This window comes from Festucalex cinctus, chromosome 6, assembly GCF_051991245.1.
Source record: "Festucalex cinctus isolate MCC-2025b chromosome 6, RoL_Fcin_1.0, whole genome shotgun sequence".
NCBI lineage: Eukaryota > Metazoa > Chordata > Actinopteri > Syngnathiformes > Syngnathidae > Festucalex > Festucalex cinctus.
In genome coordinates this window covers 14,301,008-14,316,571 of record NC_135416.1, presented here as the reverse complement: position 1 = coordinate 14,316,571, position 15,564 = coordinate 14,301,008, and the positions used below count along the sequence as shown (strand labels likewise).

At 40.9% G+C, this 15,564-nt stretch overlaps 2 protein-coding genes and 1 long non-coding RNA gene across 3 annotated transcripts; all 3 read left to right on the top strand.

Annotated features, from left to right (window-relative positions):
• The first annotated feature begins 129 nt into the window (after window positions 1-129).
• Window positions 130-1,889, top strand: LOC144021275 (uncharacterized). The gene is made up of 4 exons (XR_013284091.1): window positions 130-457; window positions 597-704; window positions 805-933; window positions 1,043-1,889. It is a non-coding gene; the product is annotated as an uncharacterized LOC144021275 (long non-coding RNA).
• A 793-nt stretch (window positions 1,890-2,682) lies between these two features.
• LOC144020191 (putative ATP-dependent RNA helicase DDX5) lies at window positions 2,683-10,897 on the top strand. The gene is made up of 13 exons (XM_077523401.1): window positions 2,683-2,849; window positions 3,787-3,967; window positions 4,253-4,349; window positions 4,787-4,920; window positions 5,167-5,232; window positions 5,356-5,497; window positions 5,698-5,858; window positions 5,968-6,140; window positions 6,218-6,328; window positions 7,973-8,034; window positions 8,339-8,398; window positions 9,779-10,000; window positions 10,097-10,897. The coding sequence occupies exons 1-13, from the start codon at window positions 2,809-2,811 to the stop codon at window positions 10,558-10,560; spliced, it is 1,914 nt and encodes a 637-aa protein (XP_077379527.1). The 5' UTR covers window positions 2,683-2,808; the 3' UTR covers window positions 10,561-10,897.
• Window positions 10,898-12,113: 1,216 nt separating this feature from the next.
• On the top strand, window positions 12,114-15,019 carry polg2 (polymerase (DNA directed), gamma 2, accessory subunit). Its single transcript, XM_077524474.1, has 8 exons — window positions 12,114-12,912; window positions 13,053-13,161; window positions 13,392-13,497; window positions 13,576-13,761; window positions 13,885-14,022; window positions 14,099-14,179; window positions 14,279-14,379; window positions 14,728-15,019. The coding sequence occupies exons 1-8, from the start codon at window positions 12,438-12,440 to the stop codon at window positions 14,891-14,893; spliced, it is 1,362 nt and encodes a 453-aa protein (XP_077380600.1). The 5' UTR covers window positions 12,114-12,437; the 3' UTR covers window positions 14,894-15,019.
• The last annotated feature ends 545 nt before the right edge of the window (window positions 15,020-15,564 follow it).

The following is a 15,564-nucleotide window of genomic DNA, read 5'->3' as shown; positions in this document are numbered from 1 at the left end:
TGAAATATTTGAATTTGGTGTAGGTGAGAAACACTGTAGAAAATGAATGAATGGATAGCCCATGGCACCGGGGAGATATATTTTTTTAAGCCCAGTGTATAAAAAGTCATCTACCATAAAGTCAACACATGCAGAAGCACAAATGATATTGATCTGCTTCTTCCTCATTTCTGACCTTCCCTCTTCAGAGTATCACAGCGCTTGCTGAGAACAGACCTGTAATTGAGGTCAAAACATTTTTTGTTGGAAATAAATGAAATTAGGTCTTTTGTGGTGCATTATACAAAAATGTCAGTGGACCTGTATGCTGAATGCAAGACGCCACCTTATCCTTGGGAGGACAAGGAGGAGAATTTGAACATTTATGTCAGCATGGAGAGCTTGCGGGTGCATGATAATCCCTGGGTGGGGGGCACTTCACCAATTAGGAATGGACCTGCTCAGAACGGCCAACAAGGTACTTATGAACATCACAGTCAAAATATTCCTTACAGATTTCTGTTTAGTTAGTTAGTTCTCTTTGTGTTATTTCCAATCATAGCAGCATAATCTTTGAGTAAAATGTGTTAAGTGATTACTGCATTTGTCATTCCAAGTGGCCATGAAGGAATCTCGTAAAAGGATTCCTGTCAAAAGAGATTCTGTACTTCTGGGTATACTATGTGTTCTACTTCTAATTGGGATGATTAGTCTCTGCATTAAAGGTAAATTTCCTAAATTGTGATTTGTGGACTCGAGCTACAAATAGTAATATGAGCATTGTGCATTTCCTCTTCTCCATGGCTGTCCATCCGGCTACAAAAGTGGTAAAAGACAAGTCCACTATATCTCAGCTGTTGGCGCATACTGATAATATCAGGAAAACACAAGAATTAACAGCCAATAATGAAGAAACCAGCAAGCAAAGAGAGTCTTGGATGAGAAAGTTGTTCCGTGAGTAACATTTCCAATTTATGCTTTGTACTATCTTCTGCCCACGACTTCCTTCTGTTTTATGTTGTACAATTATCTGCATTTTCACAAATGTGTCTTTCAAACACAGAGAAGACATGTGGCACACCATATCAGGATCAGAATCAGAGAAGTGGATGAACGCAATCGTGCCAGTTGGTCAATACTTCATGGTGTCGTCGTCGGGTCAATTGGGAGGCTCCTGGGAAAAAGTAAAACAGGCCTACTATTTGACATTATTACTCTGCTGATCCTTTTTATTACATTTGCATGTATTCAGTCAAAGTGACCTGACTTTGTTCTTCTAAAGAACATTTTTACTTGTACTGTAATTCGTCAAAAGTAACTGTAAATGTTGTTCTATAGTCATTTCTACGTGGCACATCCATGAATTAATGATTTACAGATGAAGTCCTCAACAACTATATTAGCCCACCCGTATAAGAATGAGGAAATCATCTTTATCTGCTTTAATCCAGACTTTCACTTGATGTTTTACCATTTAGGAATAGCTCCATTTTGTGATATTAGCAATAGTGGTAAGTAACAAACTAGTAATGCATGGTTACCTAAATTAAAATATATATATATTATTTGAATATCATCAGACCAATAATCCAGTACAAATTACGATAAACAATTTGAGTTATCAAGATTATATGGAAATCATTTTTTAGGTGTTGTTGTTGATCATAAACTGTGCTGGAAGCCGCATGACAAATATATTCACATGACAACACAACATGAAAAAAAAATGCAAATGGTAGAATGGGAACCATGCAATGTTAACAACCACGATGCAACAGATTCTGAGAAGCAAGATATTCCCCATCCATAGCCTTAAGAGTATTGTGTGATGTTGCTGGTTCTGTGAATGACTTGTGATGAACGTGTTGTCTAGTACCACCCTAAAAAACAGGAAATTCTCCATCTAATAAAAAATTGAAAGAAAAAACACATTTAGGAAAGGTGTATGCTTTTCTGTTAGTAGTATTTATTTATTTCACAGCGTTAGCAAAGCTATGACACTATGATGTTTTGATGGGGGAGAGCTATAGCTGACTTAAGTGGCTTTTCTTCCACATCAGTAGAATAAAAATCTCTGTTGCAATTGGGCAATGAAATTTTGACAAATGGCATAAACACTGAAACTACTTGTAACAACTTGTTTGCAAAGGGTGTTTTTTTTTCATTATGCCAAGTTATAGAAACTATTTGAGTAATAATTTGAGTAAAATACATTTCAGCAGAGCCAGCCCAAGCGTCCTTATCTTGGCCCCCTCAGCAAAATTTGATCATAGGACCCTTGCTCTGCAAGTCGGCCTAGTGTAATATTGATTACTGGCAATACATTGTTGAATTTCCTCTCAAGGAATTTTAATGAGTACGACAAATTAAAAATAAAAACATAGTCTACACAAAAGGGGTGGAATGGGGTTAATTTACACATCATTCCAACTGAGAAAACGCGGAGCACGATACTGAATATCTAAATAAAAAAAAAGTACAGCAAGAACAACAGTGCAAGAACATGCATTTCAGTCTGTAGTTTTATTCATTTATAAGGAGTTGGATGAGTCCTACTTTACTATAAACTTAATTAACTTAAGTACAAAGTGTACGTAATTGTGTGGCCTATGGATAAAAGAAGATGTAAACAAAGCAAATGGGTAAAGCATGTAGTGCTTGCCCCACCTACGCGGACTGATACGATTGTTATTCGCCGCCGTCTGTGACGTCACTTCCTTCCTTTCCGCCGACTTGTGCGTGGTTAGCCGCCATCGTCGGTCGTGTCCCCATTGAACATCTTTGCCATAAGTTCGTCTTTATTTCCAGTCTGTATTGTGCGACAACATAATGCCAGGATTTTCAGACAGAGACCGTGGCCGAGATAGAGGGTAAGTCACACGTTCATTTGTTCCCCCCACCCCCTCTCTCTCCCCTTTCGGTTTGCAAATGGCTGCTGGCGTCAAACGCAGCCCTTGCTACACTTGATGCGTGAAGAGAAGCCTCAATTTTAATTGATTTAATTCATTCCTGCGTTTAAATAAACATACAGGGACGCATATGAAACATCTCGCTTGGTTCGGAGTTTGGTTTGGCCGTGTAGTTGTTTCTCCGCACCTATCTGCACGAAGACAACAGAAAAAAACGACAGCTTTATTGTAACATGACGCAGCGAATCTTGCCTTGACGAAACACATAATAGCCTTAATAACTTCATTTGTGCTTGGGGGTTTAATTAATGGTCTGCACTATAGTGATCGCGATGGGGCTGTCAATGTCATCGCATGCATTCAGTCGGTGCATACAGTGAGAAGGCCTCAAGTGTGCCGGAGCAAAACAATGTTACAATACGAGAAACGCGTTTACAAAGCTGGAGACAAATTTACATTTAAAAAACAATTTTTACAAATCAGAAAACAAAATTACATTACCAAACCACATTTACAAGTCTCGAGACAAATTTACATTTGAGAACATACATTTACAATACGTTTTTTTCCTTTTAATTTAAAATCCTTTTATCACAGTGTTATAGAAGAGCTTCATATTGGCGTAGCTAATAATGTGATTCACGAGACAGAAAAAGGACTCTTGGCAAAGAGCTGAACCGTAAAACAAACATACTATCGTTTAACGTGGTAACTTGTAAAATAGTAATAATAATAATAATAATAATTGGGGAAGAAAAAAAACGTGGTAACTTTTCATTTTTTAACATTTTCTAATGCGTTTCCGTACAAGTACATGGACTGCTTATATTAAATGTTTTATTCCTTCAGCCAAATCAACCATTTTGCAACAGCAGGTGCTGTGTCTTCTCCTTCTTAGATATGGTGGGGGACCTCCACGTTTTGGCGGTGGTGGTGGAGGCAGCAGAGGTGGACCTCCGCCGGCAAAGTTTGGCAATCCCGGTGACAGGTTAAGAAAGAGGCACTGGAACCTTGATGAGCTTCCAAAGTTTCAAAAGAACTTCTACCAGGAACACCCCGATGTCACACGAAGAATGATTGTGAGCATTTGTTGTATTTTGTTTTTCCATACATGTTGTTTTAACACAAATGGGCATTTCCCCTCCAGTGCTTGCGTGGGTATTTTCGCTTCCCCCCACATTCCAAATCATCATTTCTAATTTAATTTTAGTCTGTGACTCTGAATGGTTGTGTGTATTTGTTCTATGTGATTGACTGGCACTTAGTCCAGGATGTATTTTGCCTTAAGTTTCCCCTAGTCTATTTAAAATCTCACAATTCATCAGTTTATGATTGTTTGTGTGATCGCTTTCCTCCCATTCCAGCAAGAGGTTGAGCAGTACAGAAGAAGCAAAGAAATCACAGTCAAATGCAGAGAATGCCCCAAGCCAATTATAAGGTTCCACGAAGCAGCATTTCCAAGTGAGTTGAAAGTCTTTCTCCAGTTGCATCAAAGTGTTGAGTGTTCTGTATTTGCTTGTATGGAGGCTTTTCTGGAAAAAAAATATTAGCCTGCTTATCACAACACTACCAAAAAGAACTGTTTTGACAGTCCAATGCCATAGAACTTAAATATTTGTCATTACTATCAAGAAAGCCGGGGAAAATGGATGCATATCAGCTCTTAAACTCTTTTCTTGTTTTGTTGTCCTCATTATATTTGTCCAAACAAATGTACCTTTAAAATGAGTAAGAAACTGAAGAAACAGTGGCCTAATATTTTTTTTCCATGTATGTGTGTATGTATGTATGTACAATAGATGCCCTATAGGTAGGAGTGGAATTTAGCAATACTGATTTTCAAAAACAAAAGTTGTATAACCTCTGCTTCCATTTAACTTGCCTATCCTGTTTTGTAGACTATGTCATGGATGTAATCATGAAACAGAACTGGATGGAACCAACCCCTATTCAAGCTCAGGGGTGGCCAGTTGCGCTCAGCGGCAAAGACATGGTTGGCATTGCTCAAACAGGCTCTGGGAAAACTCTTGCGGTACGTATGAAAACATCGTAACGACTCTGACAGTTATATTGTGTCTTCAAAGACACTTAAATGTACCTAAAGACAAGTCGTTTTGCTGGTAGCAAAGTTATGGCCGTTTGTACAATAGTCTGAGAAGGGCCTGACAGTGCGACCTGAAAGTTTTATTTATTTATTTATTTTTTAAGCAAATCAATTTGGCAGTGCTTACTGAGCACAGAGATGTATTAAAATGTACACATTGTTTTTGTTCTTCAGTACCTTCTACCAGCTATTGTGCACATCCAACATCAACCCTTCTTGGAGCATGGTGATGGGCCCATCGTAAGTAAAACGTGCTAGCAATGTGTTTTGTTTTGTCTAAATAGCGCCAGATGGCTTTGTTGCTTGAACAGTCCAACTACATTGATGGATGCCCATTTTTATGCAAATTCCTGCTTTTTACAGTGCTTGGTTTTGGCGCCGACACGTGAGCTGGCGCAGCAGGTGCAACAAGTGGCTGCTGAGTATGGGAGAGCCTCCCGTCTGAAGTCCACCTGCATCTATGGGGGCGCCCCTAAAGGACCTCAAATTAGGGATCTTGAGAGGGGTATGTTCATGTTGCTTTGAACGGTTAGCTCTCTACCTTTTGGGTTAAGGGACCCCCTGTCCTAAAGTCACTTTAACACAGCTATGATGTGTACCCCGAAATGGTGTATAAATATAAATGTATTTATACAAAACGTTAGGAGAAAATTGTCATTTTTGAAATATGTAAATAATGATGTGTAAATTGTGGTTTTGTTGAAGGAGTTGAGATTTGTATTGCTACCCCGGGTCGTCTCATTGATTTCCTGGAGTGTGGGAAAACAAATTTGCGGCGGTGCACCTACCTCGTGCTCGACGAAGCTGACCGCATGCTGGACATGGGATTCGAACCACAGATCCGCAAGATCGTGGACCAAATACGGGTGAGATCATTTCCTTTCACAACGATTTTTTTTTCATCCTTTGCGTTTAGAAATAAGAATTATTGTAAGTCAATTGAAACTGATCAATTGTCCACTGTCACTTTACCAGCCAGACCGTCAGACCCTGATGTGGAGCGCCACATGGCCCAAAGAGGTTCGGCAGCTTGCTGAGGACTTCCTGAAAGATTATGTACAAATCAACATTGGAGCGCTTCAGCTCAGCGCCAACCATAACATCCTGCAGATTGTTGATGTTTGCAATGACATGGAGAAGGAGGACAAGTAAGATATTTTGGAGAGGAAAGTTCAGTAAGCTACTTAATATTAGTATCTGAAGAAGAATGTTCTATTGCATCCAGATTGCTTCGGTTGTTGGAGGAGATAATGAGTGAAAAGGAGAACAAGACAATTATTTTTGTGGAGACCAAAAGACGCTGCGACGAGATCACCAGGAGGATGAGAAGGGATGGGTAAGAACATCCAATGGCATTTTTATTTCTCCAGGAGTTAATGTTAATTTACTACCAAGGCACATACAGCCATGATCAAAAGTTTACATGCACTTGTAAAGAACTTAATGTCATGGCTCTCCTGAGCTTCCAGTTATTTCTACAACTCTGATTTTTCTCTGAAAGAGTAATTGGAATGGATACTTTTTGTCACAAAAAAAGATTCATGATTTTTTGTTCTATTATGACTTTATTCAGGGTTAACAGAAAAAGTGGCCAAATCTGTTGGGTCAAAAATATACATAAAGCAATGGTAAATATCTTATCTTTGTCCATAATATGATCAGCAGCAAACTTTAGTCGAGCCGTAAGGTGCCACTTTTGGAGGAAGCGCTTCCTTCTTGCACGGCAGCCTCTCAGTCCATGGCAATGCAAAAACACACTTGACTGTGGACACTGACAACTGTATTCCAGCAGCTTCTAATTCTTGGCAGATCTATTTGGTTGTTGTCGTTTGACTCTTCACCATCCTGACCAATTTTCTCTCAGCAGCAGGTGATAGCTTGCATTTTGTTCCTGATTATGGTAGTGATAAACAGTGCCACACACTTTATACTTATACTTACGTTATATTTGCCAACAATTGCTTGCACTGTTGGTCTTGGGACCTACATATGCTTTGAAATGGCTCCAATGAACTTTCCTCACTTGTTTTGACACCATTTTGGCTCCTTTGACTGGCCATTGTAGTGTTTGTGAACATTGGTATCCAATGAGCTCCATTTCAGTGGCCTCGGAAAAGTTGCAGTCACTTTTAATCACACACAAGAATTTTTTGACAAACTTTCTAAGTCAACAAAATTGCTAATTCGTGTTGCTGTATGTGTATTTTTGACCCAACAGATGTGCTAATTTTTTCATGTTAACCCTGAATAAAGTCATAAAAGAAAAAAAACTCATGAAGCTTTTTTTTGTGACAAGTATCCATTCCAATGACTCTATCAGAGAAAAATCAGAGTTGTAGACATAACTGGAAGCTCAGGAGAGCCATAACATCGTTTGTTACGGAAAATAATGATTTAGGATGTATGAACATAAGTTTATACTGTACTGTGTTATGGACACCTGAATTTTCTTTAACGATGGGCTTTTCATTTCTTGTACATGAAGCAATAACAAAGTGACCTTGACTGATAAGCTTGCTCGGAAGAGACTACTTGCTTTCCTGGGTAGCTGACATCCCCTTTTCCTACCAAATTCCAAACTAGACAGCATAAAGAATCTTCCCATGATTCTTACTGAGCACTCGCACAGACCACTATCTTGTAGATGGCTCTGTTAAGACTTGTGTACATTTGATTCAAATATAAAGAAACCCAAAAAACAAATTGTTTTCCAAACTGTTTTATTCATATCGCCTATGCTGAAAATTCCATATGTTCTTTGCAAGTGTATGTAAACTTTTGATCACAACTGTATGTGATTTGGCATAACAAAATAAGTTGGAAGTCGCACTGGTAGATTCTGACATAAGAGGTAATAATGGTTGATTTGGGCAAACCTATACCTCTTGTCTGTAAAAGTTCCTTCTTCTTGACACTTTGCTGCTCAAGTGCTTTGCGAAGCTCGGTTGGCTGCATGTCACGCTGAGTCTGTCTCACACAGGTGGCCAGCAATGGGAATTCATGGAGACAAGAGCCAGCAGGAGAGAGACTGGGTCCTAAATGGTGAGAATGAAATGATGGGAACTTGGCTCTGTAAGTCTCCTTTTCCACTGCATGGTATCTACTCAGCACAACATGGCTCTACTTGCTGTTGATGCTTCTCAATTGGCAAAAGCAGGTACTCAGATATGTTGTGTGGCGTTCTAACCTTTGAGAATGCACAGCTAGAAATGAGTGCAACGCGGTTTTCACAGTTTCCCACGGAACCCCCAAGTGGAGTCGAGACTGTTCTATGCAGTGGAAAAGCAACAATTACAATAATATATATTTATATTGAAATAATCCCATTCCACCTTGCTCCCTTTAGAGTTCAGATACGGCAAAGCTCCGATCCTCATCGCCACCGACGTGGCCTCCCGCGGCTTAGGTCAGTCTGCCGTTAAGCAGCACCATTTGCTGTTCCACAAGTGATTTAAAGAAAGTGTTTTTGCTTTCTTTAACTTCTCTATGCATTTTCTGAGTTTTTCTCACCTTAAGGTGGAGTCTTTGTGGCAGGCACTAGGCATGACAGTCCCAGGCCTGGAGAGGGAGAAGGATGACATATTGGAAGTGCTCAACTGGCTTGCCACCCAGTGGGCCTAGAGAGGTGAAAGCTCTTGTGTGCCAGTGATTTCTTTCAAAAGGCTCTGTGGCTAAGCCTTTGTCTCCGACATGTTGAAATACACACACATCTGTTCTCTTGTCCGTGGATTTCGCCCGACAACTGCCATCCAGCTGTTTGCGACTCAAACGTAACCGCTCCCCCCAAAAAATGCTTGCTGCATGCTGCTGTGTCTGAGAGCGCTGTACAGTATCGCAAGTCCGTTTGTGATTTGGAACAATTGTTAGCTTTCGGAAGCTTGTATCAGCGTAGCACGGGTGCTCGTCGCAGCTTTCGGTTATCGCCTGTTCCCGTCAAAGTGCTGGATTCCTTGAAATGGAGAGAGCAGTTTGAGAACTTGTGTTTGAAAATTGATGAGACCTGGCACATGTGCTTAGGGGGTTAGTGAGGAGAAAGAATGAGAGACAGCTCAAACCAAAGTTCCTCCCTCGCCTGTATTTTATACGTCATGTCGAGACCTGCCAATGAGAGACATTTTCTCAAGTGAACACTGGCTTCTTGCGACATCTTGCCTTGATGACACTGATGAAGGGATGTGGGATATGTTTTTGCTGAGGGGGTCCCGCAAGGCTCTATGTTATAAAGGGGCCCCTGTCAATTTGAATAGCCGATCTATTTATTTCGTCTTGGCAAGACGTGCAGTGTGGCTGCTTTTGAGGGTGTACTGGGAAAAACCAACCTGCAAATTTGTATTTTTTTTTTACCAATATTGGCCTAAGAGGACGCCCCAGTGCATATCCTGGCCCAACTGCGTAGAAGAAGCTCCTGGATGTCACTTGACAACATGTGGGGGATTTGGCTGCATTGGGAAAGGACTAGTGAATGCATACTCCTTATATGGTAAGCCTTAAACCATCTGTATTCTCCCTTGGTAACAAACGGGGGAGTCAATGTCTTTTTTTTGGGATCTTTTGCACGATGGTAAGCAATGGGAGTGTGCATCGTTTCTCTCTTCCCACAGTAGTATTCCCATGGAGTAGATGTCAAATGATGCTGCTTTAACCCGTTTCCTCCACAGCCTGAACCACCACCTTCCTCCCCGGCCGTCCAAGTTGCTAATTGTTTGCTTTGGTCTGGCTGTTGTGGTGTGCAAAATCCCCGTGTGGCCTCCATGTTTCGTTTTGCCACACTGCAACACTTTCACAGATGTGGAGGATGTGAAATTTGTCATCAATTTTGACTACCCTAACTCCTCCGAGGATTATATCCACCGCATTGGACGCACAGCCCGCAGTCAAAAAACGGGCACAGCCTACACCTTCTTCACCCCCAACAACATGAAACAGGCAAGTGACCTGATCTCTGTGCTGCGCGAGGCCAACCAGGCCATTAACCCCAAGCTCATCCAGATGGCAGAGGACAGAGGAGGTACGGCAACCGCTTGAATGGTGACAATTGAGTGAATTGTGAGATTTGACAGACCCGCTCCTCTTTCTTCTTCTTCATCATCATCATCCCGTGCAGGTCGTGGAAGGGGGGGACGAGGTGGCTACAAAGACGACCGTCGAGATAGGTATTCTGGAGGTGGGCGGCGTGAGAACTTTGGTGGTGGTGGTGGCTACAGGGACAGGGACAACGATAGAGGGTTTGGAAATGGGCCAAAGGGTGGATTTGGGGGCAAGATGCAAAATGGGGGCAGCTATGGAGGCAGTGGTGGCAACTCGAGTGGTAGCTATGGCAACAATTACAGCGGCAGCAATGGCCAGGGTAACTTTGGTGGCCCGTCCAATCAGGTGGGAGGCTTTGGGAACCAAAACTTCCAGGGCCAAGGCCCCCCTCAGTTTGGCGGCATGCAGAGGCCTGGCCAGAATGGCATGAACCACCCGTTCCCTTACACCCCGCAGCCCCCACCACCACCACAGGCTCAACAGCCACCACCTCCACCTCCAATGGCGCCCTACCCCATGCCACCGCCCTTTCCACAGTAGTCGCCATGCAACATATTGAACGCACTTGTTTTTGTTCCTTTGTTTAGTTGACGATAAGTCACACATTGATTACATTTGAAGTTGTTATAAGTATTCTATGTTTAACTTTGTTTTTGCTTACTGCAGGTTTTGCGATAATTCCGTAATGCCAGTGCGTCTCCTACAGTGCAACAGTTACGTACTGTACTTTTCCCGGATTGTTTTTGTGTTACATTCCTTAGTTATTTAACTAGGTGATGCGTTGTATTGCGTTTGTGCTATGAATCGGTGAAAGTGATGTGATCAAATATTTAAATGGTACATATGTCCCTTTTTTCAATAAAATATGAAAAGGGGAGATGCGTGTGTTTTTGGGGGAAATTGGTGGTGATACATACCATTAATGACTAGTGAGGAAAGTGCAGTGGATATCAAAAGTCTACACACCTGGGATATATAAAAAAAAAAAATCAAGATCAATGTACAGTAAACAGAACTTGACTCTGTTTAGTGTGTCTTATAACCTGTACAACTCAACCAAAAAATCTGCACATGTACATACCGTAACCCATATGTTAAAAATTAACCAATAACATTCAAACCAATTAAATGGCAGTGCGTCACCTTAAAGTGCCTGAGAAGCCCACATTTTTTTAAGTCTGGCCACAGTTTCTCCAGTTTTATATGAATCTCAGTTGTTTGAAAGTAACACTCTGGAATAGTACTTAAGAATTTAGTCATCAAGTGGAGAACGTGGCACAACAGTGAAGAACTGGATCACTTACAACATTAATGAAGAAAACTGCATGGTCGCTGCCGAGAGGCCCCCCCCCCCTGCAGCAAAGAAGCCTTACCTTAAAAAATAAATAATTATCCAAAATTTAATTAGGAAAACGTCAGATAAAACTTTTTATTTTCTTCCCAATTCCAAAAGTATGCATGGTGCAAACACAACACTAATCATTGCCAAAAGAACACCATTACAGACAGTGAAGCAAGATGGTGACAGTAACTTAATTGCTTTGTGGGCATGCAGCTGGAACAGGGGCCTTAAAGGTATAGGAATTATGAATAGTTCAAAATGCCAGTCAGTGTATGCTTTAAACCTTGGAGGCTTCTGCTAGAAAGCAGTCAGGAAAAACCTTCAACAACTGAACTTGATTTCCGATAATCTGGCACAAAATTTCAATCTGTCACTGTACACTTTGATAGTACATTAACATTAATATCCCAATGTGCCTGCTCACATTGCGTTTGTTCTGTAAATTTCCCTTGTCTAACAATTTTTTATTTGATTTTAAAATTTAATAATTCAACATTTTCACAATTCCAAGCGAGTATTAAACTGTTTTACAAGCTACACCCTGACAACTTCACATTGTAGCAAAGTGTAATTAGTGTTGCCCCAAGAAAACAAAACGTACAAAAATGTAAATGACTACTTATTATACAGTAGTACACCAGTGACCCTGGTGAGCTGTCGTACGTAAACAAACCACAAGAGCACAATAGATGGCGCTGTGGGCGACGTGCTCAAAGTAAAGCAGGAAGTAAAATAAAAAGCACTTCCGGGTTACATGCAGCCTACGAATTTTGAATACAATGTGATTTTGTTTACGATTTGTAGATCAACGCCTTGAGACATACGATATATATATATATATTTTTTTAAAGTTTTAAATAAAGTGGTGGAAATTTCGACACGAGAGACGAAAAACGATATAGCTAAACAGTATTATGTCATCGTGTCACCTTGCTTAACTTTTTTTTTTTTTTTTTCCCCTCACGATCTTTTAAAATAGGTTTATGTCAACGTAGTTGCATGTTTAAATCCGGATTATGTTCCTCTGCTGGATTCATAACATTGACAGATTCGACTTTTTACCAGCTTGTTTATTATGATGTTCAGCCACTTTGTATTGCCAAGGTGTGCGTTCCGATGTACGCACCATGTTCAGCAACATACAAGAGGACGCTGCGGTCCATCAACCGATATGGATCATGTCAGGACTCTGCTGCAACTCTTTGTGGACAGACACTTCATTTCACCAGGACACACCAACGTGGACTTGTTTAAGCGTGGGACGATTTGCAGCTACGGGCCACTGGGCACCGAGCTCAGGCAGAACGTGCTGCACCAGTGGTGGCGTTCAATGACCGGATCCAAAAATCAGGTGTTTGGGATAAACACGCCCAGCATTAGCAGCGTCAGTCAAGATGCAGCTGCTGGACAATGTGGACACCTGAGAGTCGCAGAACCCGATGACGTCCAAAACGTACTGGAGAAGACAGAGCTAAGCAAGGAGCAGCTCGCCGGGAATGTGCAGATGTTTCTGCAGAGAGCACCTTTCGTGAGAACTAGCCTCATTCAAGGTAGCACTCCAACCCTTGCTTTATTTTTCCCCTCTTTAAAAATAGCAAAGTAAGAATTTAATGGTGCTATGTCACCGTTGTCTGTGTTTCTTTACTGTGAGATCTAAACTCACTTTGTTGTGGTCTTTTCACTTTCTAAGGTTCTTTGGAGCAGTTCATCCCCATATTTGAGTTGGTGAACAGGAAGCTTCCATTTGGCATCGCTGAGACTGGAAGATGTTTTCAGCCCTCAGAATATGACAATGGCGAGTGAGTCTTCATCGACCTCAACATTCCATTTGTGTGCCTTCCGGGGGTCCACACTAGACAGAAATTAGATTCTTATTAATGTCTTTCTTACCCCGTAATGCTTCGATGTGCAGTTATCATGCAATACTGCTTACTGATGAATAAACAAATGAGCAGCAGCACATTTATGCTTGGTGGAGGTAATCACCCTTAACAGTGGTGCTGTAATTCCAAGATAATCTTTCTGTCAGCCCAGCAGAAGTCACCCAGGCATCTCTTGTCTGGTTCTGCTCCCCTCGAACCTCCTCACAATGGTTGGACCACTGGGCTCGGCAGAGGCTCATGTGGTGGAGAAAGGTGAGTTCTTGCTAGATAACTCCCAACATGTGTTTTGGTTAAATTGACGCCTTAAATCCTTTTATTTTCTTTGCCCAGTTTGCCCTAGCTCCGTCAGACTTTAGTAGTAGTGACGTCCCTCAGGATGAACTTGAAGGGGTGGCGTCACGCGGTGTGAAGATCTTCTACAGGTTCCCGTGGGGTCAGGAGCCCGTGGAGGTTCTGTGGAGCCGAGGAGATGGCGAACTGCTGCAGATTCACAAAAGAGTCCGCTCCAAACTTCAGGTCAGGCACAGCTGTGTTGCTTCATGGCTTATCCAAATAATTGCATCTGATTGCATTACCGGCACATGACACCTCACTTCAACAGCAACCCTGGTATTGCTTGTCTTTGTAAATATTCTGTAGAGTCGAGATGGGCGTAAGTCTATTCCTCACGTGCTTTCAATAACCGGGAACATCAGTCGTGGTTTGTTGGCCTTTCTGTCCAACTCGCTGCAGCTGCACAATAGAGAGGACACCAAACAGAAGCTACAGCAGAGAAAGGTAATGCGATCTGTAAAAGTCAAATTATTTTTACGTAATTTTTGAAACATTTCTTTCGTCATGTAACTGATTTCAGGTTCTGAAATTGCATCCATTGCTGGCGCCAATCAAAGTGGCTTTAGGTATTGGCAGAGGAGCCACCGTGGAGCTGAGGCAGGTCAGAGAAACACTTCAGTGATTTATTGCTAGACAATAAAGATGACTTGACTTGACTTGACTTGGCTGATTGTAATTCGACTTTGCTTTTGGACTGCAGGTTTGTGAAGGTCTGCTGCAGGAGTTAAAGGAGGCCAAAATCTCTGCTTGGCCTGGTTATCTTGAAACATCACCCACGCCGATGGAGCAGCTCAACTCCAAGTAAAAATGTTGATCATAAAGAAATAAATACACTACTCATAAAAAGTTGTAGAAATATATTCTTTAGGGGTAAATTTCAAGATCAAACTAAAATGCACTAGAACCTTGACATTGCTTGATTAAATATTCAGATTCTTGTTTGAGAGTAGCAAGTTGTGCAAAAAGTATTGATATGTTGAACAGAAGTTCAGAAGGGTAATGTTTACTTGTCAAAGTAATAGTGCATTTTATAGTCATGGAAATTTCACAGAAAAAACACTATATTCTTACCTTTTATGTTTCACTATATTAACAAATAGCTAAACGAGTAGTAAATACTCTTTGGTGTGTGTGTTTGATGCATTGTAGGTATGACGAGATGGGCGTGCTTTTTACTGCGGTGATCAGTGAGACCACACTGGAGAGCGGCCTCTTGCAGTTGCGTAGCAGAGACACCAGTATCAAGGAGACCATGCATGTCTCGGAACTGAAGAACTTCCTCTGCAGATATATTTCTGCTGCAGATAACCTGTAAATTATTACTCATGTTCTAATTGAATGCTCATTCACTGCCTTAGTTTTGTATCGTTGTAGGTACAAAACCAATGCCAAGGACAATTATACAGTTGGTCAAGATGCTAATAAATTGATTATAGCATCATCAAGGAGGTTTTTGAACATATTTTTCCATTCAGATCTTTCTGAATATACAATTACTGCTCAGTACCAGTAAATGGTTGGAGGTCACAAAGTATGTGATGAACTGGTTTGCACAAGAAAGTATATTCACAGCTTTATACTATTTTGCATTTGAGTGGTTTCATAATCTGGCCTGGAAAGTGCTGTCTTCAAATTTCCAGACTTTCTTATTTCTTTCTTTATTTATTTATTTATTTTATTTTTATTGAACAAGATTTATACAAACACAATAGCTTTTGTCAAAGTCAAAAACAAAAAAAGAAAAGGCACAATTTGAAATTAAAAATAAAATAAAAACCACAACAACGGCTTTTCACATATTACAAAAAAAACAGTTACATTAACAGCATTTCTAATTTCCATAAATCTGAGAAATGTGGCCGATGTGGGTGGGGGGAAAAAAAAAAGTACAGTATTGAAAAAGGGAAAAAGGAGGCGTATTTTTTTTTTTATTTTTTATTTTTTTTATTTTTTTTTTAAGTTTTGACTGATAACGCAGATGGGGGG

Coding starts and splice junctions, on each gene's coding strand:
- LOC144020191 (XM_077523401.1), top strand. CDS start 2,809: ATGCCAGGATTTTCAGACAGAGACCGTGGCCGAGATAGAGG. Junction 5,233..5,355: donor AGCATGGTGATGGGCCCATC/GTAAGTAAAACG, acceptor TGCTTTTTACAG/TGCTTGGTTTTGGCGCCGAC. Junction 8,035..8,338: donor GAGAGACTGGGTCCTAAATG/GTGAGAATGAAA, acceptor TGCTCCCTTTAG/AGTTCAGATACGGCAAAGCT.
- polg2 (XM_077524474.1), top strand. CDS start 12,438: ATGATGTTCAGCCACTTTGTATTGCCAAGGTGTGCGTTCCGATGTACG. Junction 13,162..13,391: donor TCAGAATATGACAATGGCGA/GTGAGTCTTCAT, acceptor TCTTTCTGTCAG/CCCAGCAGAAGTCACCCAGG. Junction 14,380..14,727: donor ATGGAGCAGCTCAACTCCAA/GTAAAAATGTTG, acceptor GATGCATTGTAG/GTATGACGAGATGGGCGTGC.